Here is a 5,530-nt window from a genome sequence, read left to right as displayed (position 1 = left end):
CTTGGTTGTATTGTGCTCCTGTGTTGGATGTGTTCAGGGTTCTGACATCTCCAGCTGACCACTTGACTGTGAAGCTTCCCAACAGGTGAGATTGGTGCTGGTATAAAACTTTAGTTCCCCTTCAGTTCATCATTACGGTCAATCTTTGCAAGTATTTACAACTTAAATATGTCACCCACATGAGAAGTAAGGAATCCATATGTTTTACCTTGGTGATTGGCAACAACGATATCTCTCAACACCTGCGTTCAACCAGTAGGTGGTGATCGAATCTTTCATCCAGTATGGCACCATCTCTCAGTGACAATGTCTGGACTTCATCACTAATTCTGCAAATATAAATAACCGGTTATAACCTGCTCGTCAACATGTTTATGTGACTTTACAGATCCGTGCAGAGTTTAATTGAAGAACATGTCCTACCTCCTCTTGCGACCAGCTTCCTCCTGAAATAAAGAAAGCAGAAATTGACTGAGGGAACAGCAATTTCACGCAAGTTATTTCACATAGTTGAACATTTCCATTTCCTGACTCGCGCTCACGTTGTCACACAGAGGACATTACATTGATGGAACCAATGCAGGAGGTATGATGAATCTTTGTGACATTTATGCTATAACTCAGAGGACGAAATGTGCAGGAAAGTCTGGACGTGTTTTGAATTTTCTGCTGAATAATGTCATGAGGTCATAAGTGATAGGAACAGTATTATACCATTTGGCCCATCAAGACTACTCCACTATTCAATCATGGCTGACCCATCTCTCTCTCTCCTCCTATCCCCCATTCTCCTGTCGTGTCCCCTTAACCTCTGACACGCGTAGTATTCAAGAATCGAAATATATCTGCCTTAAAAATATCCACTGACTTGGCCTCCATAGCCATCTGTTGAAAATAAATTCCACAGATTCACCATCCTCTGACTAAAATTCCTCCTTATCTTCTTCTAGGAACGTCCTTTAATTCTGAAGCTCTGACCTCTTGTCCTAGACTCTCCAACTAGTGGAAACATCCTCTCCACATCCACTGACCCGCTTCATTCTTCAGTCAGTTTCAATGATGTCCCCGCTCATTTTTCTAAACTCCAGCGAGTACAGGCCCAGTGTCGAAAAATGCTTATCATATGTTACCCAACAATCAGCTGTTAATCATGATTGGTTGGAGGGATTTAAGATTAATGATGGATTAGATTGGGTGTGGATGGAGAATGTATCACCGGTTCTGCAGATACCAAAACACAAATGTAAAATTCAAAGTGGCCTGGAGCAAATCCTGTCAGAAATTCAGTGATCAGAATGTGGAATTTGCAGTCACAGGTCTGGTCGATGCAGATGGTAATGTAACATAAGATCACGTATCAGGATGAGGGAACCACAAAGGGTGTGAGGCACTGGTCGGGTACAGGTTGTTGTCATCAAGCAATTTGTTTTGCAGTATAAAAACTTGCAGGAGTAAATTAAAAGAAAATCAGCAGAACAAAACAGAGTCACATGTCACAACAAACAAGAGAATCCCCAGAGATACAACATGTATATTAATAGCTAAAGAATAACTCTGGAGTGAATGGTTCCCTCTGAGGTCAAAGGGACAACTAGAGAGAGAATAGGTGTGGAGGAAAGAACTGCAGATTCTGGTTTAATCAAAGGTAGACACAAAATGCTGGAGTAAATCAGCGGGTCAGGGAGCATCTCTGGAGAGAAGGAACGAGTAAATGCTGCTCAATCTTAGTGAGAATCTGGTGCAGTTCAGCAAACTGGGTTGTGATCTGTGACTGAAAGTTGTTGTGTGACTGATCCTGTCAGATGAAAGGTGAAGATCAATATATTATGTCATTCTCCGGCATATCTTCACAAAATGGAAGGTCGCATAGGCAACCCAATCTCGAGACATGGAGTGTAGACAAAGGCCCTTCGGCCCACAATGCCCATGCTTGCCACTGTACCTACCTACACCGCTCCCATTTGCTTGCATTTAATCCGTAGCTTTCATTATCCTGGCAATTCAGGGCTTGTCTGAAAGCTACTGGAATGTTGTGAAAGTAATCTGCATTACCCTCCTTTCTATTCCCACAATCCAATTCCTTGAACCCTATTCCATTTCACATGCCCATTAATTCCCACTCATTCGCCCTCCACTCACATTCACTGTCCATGTCAGTACACTACTCCCAATATCATGTGCTCTAATTTTGCCCACTAATCTCCCATGTGGGACCGTAAAGGCTTTCTGAAAGTGCAGGTACACTCCATCCACTGACTCTCCCATCTCCATTTTCCTAGTTACATCCTCAAAAAATTCCAGAAGATTAGTCAAGCATGATTTCCCCTTCGTAATTATCCATGCTGACTCGGACAGACCCTGTTACTGCTATCCAAATGTGCCTCTATTTCATCTTTTATAATTGACTCCAGCATCTTCCCCACAACTGATGTCAGGGTAACTGGTCTATAATTCCCTGTTTTCTCTCTACCTCCTTTCTTAAAAAGTGGGATAACATGAGCTACCCTCCTATCTACAGCAACTGATCCTGAAACTATAGAACATTGGACAATTATCACCAATGCGCCCACAATTTCTAGAGCCACGTCCTTAAGTACCCTGGGATGTAGACCATCAGGCACTGGGGAGAAGGCAGGAGTTAAAAATGTGAGCAAGATCAGCCATGATTGAATGGCGGAGTAGACTAGATGGGCCGAATGGTCTAATCCGTCTACTATGGATTATGCGGTAGCAGAGCCTGTTTGTATGGAGGACGTTGGATAAATATAGGAATTGATAAACGTTGCATTTGCACAAATATATCGCTCCCAATGTTGGGACTGCAGTTTCATTGAACGAGATTGAAACATAACCCCTGACCTTCAGAAATAACACGATGTCTGTTTGTTCCATTCGCCCCTGCAGATTTGAGAGTTCCTCCTCAATAGAGTTTAAATTCTCTTGAATGTCTTGAAGATTTTTCTCCATTGGACTTAGAATCTTCTCCTCATCCTCCTTGATCTCTCCAAGAATGCGCTGCTCTTTCTTCACGAGAATCTGGTGCAGTTCAGCAAACTGAGATGTGACGTGAGACTTGAGGCTTTGTGACTGCTCCTGTCAAATGAAAGGTGAAGATTGTCAGAATATATTTCTGTATTCTATTTCGTTGTGAAGTAGAAGGTGACCATTTGGCACATCGATATCTATGCTGTTCCTGAGAATAATCCCATTAATCTCATTTCCTCCCGTTTCCCTGAAACACAATGGCCCTCACGTCCACATTAACTCCCACCGACTCACAGATCACCCGCCTTCAGCAGCTTCATTACAGCAAACAATTAAACCAACATGTCTGGGGGATGTGGGCGGAACCCACCCTGGTCACGGGGAGAACATAGAAACATAGACAATAGGTGCAGGAGTAGGCCATTCAGCCCTTCGAGCCAGCACCGCCATTCAATATGATCATGACTGATCAACCAGAATCAGTTCCTGCTTTCTCCCCATATCCCGTGATCAGGCATGAGACAAGGAAAAAACTGAAAAAAGAGGAAGAGAGATGGGGGTCCAGGGGGCAGCGCCCCTGGTGGCGGTAAAATGAGGCAGCGCCCCCATGCAGAGAATTGTTGATATTTATACCTTGAAATGACACAATTTCCTTGCTTGTTTACCCTTAAATTATACTGTAAGAAGCATGGGGGGTGGGCGGAGTTATGTGAGAGAGGGAGGGCAGGGTTGTGCCTGGGGAAGAGTAGTCGTGGTGGGAGGACAGACTTGCCCAGCACCTCGGCTTCGGTGGCGGCACAGCGCTGGGGCGCTAACGTGGAGCGGAGCGGGCGATGCCTTGCCTGGGTCGCCGCGCTGGATCAGCGCGCTGGAGCTCCGGTGAGATGTGACCGCCGTGTTCAACACCTCCGGGCTGCGGGTCTGTGGAGCGGAGCGGGCGGCGCCGACTCTAACATCGGGAGCCAGGGAGCTCCAAACCGACGCGGCCTTGTCGGCTTCTGAAGCCGCGGTCCCCAGTCAGGAAGCGGCCGTTGCACGTGGCCCAGCCGCTGAGAGGACTCTCCCGACGCCGGGGCAACACCAACCGGTGAGAACGGCCAGGAACATCGGGCCTCCGTAGAGGCAATAGCGGAGGCGTCAATAGGCCTGACTTTGGGAGAACTGGGGATGGGGACTGATATCCTGTTAGTCTGTGTCCAAGATGGCAGTCGGAAGGGAGAGTGGATGCTGGCGCGCTTTAGCTGCCGCTGCTCTCTCTTCACATTGTGTTTTTGATTTTTTGTCTTCGTATTGAATTCTGTTTTTAATTTGTGTTTTGGTGATGTCATTATTATTTAATTTTTTTCCGATTATATGTTTTATTATTCTTGTTAATCTCTGTAAGGTGTCCTTGAGATTTTTGAAAGGCGCTCAAAAATAAAATGTATTATTATTATTACTTGTTCCAGGGGAGGGGTAGCGGGGAGTTGTGCCAGGGGAGGTGAAAGGTTTGGTGGTGAGGAGTGGTCAGAGTTGTACCAGGGGAGGGGGTGGGGTAGGGGAGTGTAATTCCAGGTTATGAAGTGGGGGGGCGGGTGGGAGTTATACCATAGGAGGGAGTTGGGGGCGGGGGGGGTTAAGGGGAGAGTTATACTAATGGAGGGAGTTGGGCGGTGGGGGGAGTGTTGTACTGGGGGAGGGGTAGAGAGCGGGGGGAAGGGGACATGGAAGCGTCACGTAGACAATACCAGAAGTCAGGGTCAAACCGAATTCACCGGAGCAGTGAAACAGAGGGAGAAGAGGAGGGAAGAGACTGCAGCCCTAAGTTGTTTGCCTCCACCACAGTGAGGTGCTTGGAGGACTCACTGTGGTGGTGTTAATTTGTGTTTATTGTTGTTATTATTGTATGATGTATGTATGAGTGCAGGCACGAAATAAAGGCAATAAATGACAATAAAGGCATTCAATTCAATTCAAATCAATCAACAGCGCAACTAACTGCTGCCACGCTACGCTGTAGTGCATTAACCAAAATACAAAACTAGACAACACGATCAGAAATGCCACACAGCAAGGCCTCACCCGGACTTGGGAAATCTTCTGCTTCTGTTGCTCTTCCATTTCCTGGATGGCTGATTTATTTGTAGTCAGAGATTGTATGGATGATTTAACCTGATCCTGGGAATCAGAGAGAAAGGGGGTTAGACAATAAACATTCAACTATACATTCAAGCAAGTGATCGTAGTCGGTTTGCTTTTACCTTGTAGGTTTCAACAGCTTCATCGATCTGCATGAAACGATGTTTTATGTGTTCCCGCCCAGCTGCACAAACCACACAGATCAGTTTCTTGTCAGTTTCACAAAACAGCTTCAGTTCTTCCTGATGTTCCTCGCAGTGATGTTTACTTTCCTTCTCTGCCGTATTCAGGCTCAGTGTTCGAAATTTCTCAGACAGTCTCGCCAAGGCCCGATTAACTTTGAGGGTGCGGTCTGTAAATTCCTCTCTACATTCCGGGCAGGAGTTTCTCTCCTCACTGTCCCAACTCTGTGTGATACAGGAGCGGC

General features: G+C 46.0%; 1 protein-coding gene across 1 annotated transcript; it reads right to left on the bottom strand.

The window, feature by feature from the left end:
* Window positions 1-235: 235 nt before the first annotated feature.
* Window positions 236-5,309, bottom strand: LOC116989930 (nuclear factor 7, ovary-like). Its single transcript, XM_033047484.1, has 5 exons — window positions 5,226-5,309; window positions 5,047-5,142; window positions 2,860-3,093; window positions 424-446; window positions 236-329 (listed from the first exon to the last, which is right to left on the bottom strand). Exons 1-5 carry the CDS (start codon window positions 5,256-5,258, stop codon window positions 236-238), a joined length of 480 nt encoding a protein of 159 aa, XP_032903375.1. The 5' UTR covers window positions 5,259-5,309.
* Between the last annotated feature and the right edge of the window lie 221 nt (window positions 5,310-5,530).

This window comes from Amblyraja radiata, chromosome 30, assembly GCF_010909765.2.
Source record: "Amblyraja radiata isolate CabotCenter1 chromosome 30, sAmbRad1.1.pri, whole genome shotgun sequence".
Classification (NCBI taxonomy): Eukaryota; Metazoa; Chordata; class Chondrichthyes; order Rajiformes; family Rajidae; genus Amblyraja; species Amblyraja radiata.
The sequence above is the reverse complement of the archived record's forward strand: the minus strand, read 5'-3'. Positions and strand labels throughout refer to the sequence as shown.

Coding starts and splice junctions, on each gene's coding strand:
- LOC116989930 (XM_033047484.1), bottom strand. CDS start 5,258: ATGCAGATCGATGAAGCTGTTGAAACCTACAAG. Junction 3,094..5,046: donor AGAAGATTTCCCAAGTCCGG/GTGAGGCCTTGC, acceptor TTCATTTGACAG/GAGCAGTCACAAAGCCTCAA. Junction 447..2,859: donor ACATCGTGTTATTTCTGAAG/GTCAGGGGTTAT, acceptor TCTTTATTTCAG/GAGGAAGCTGGTCGCAAGAG.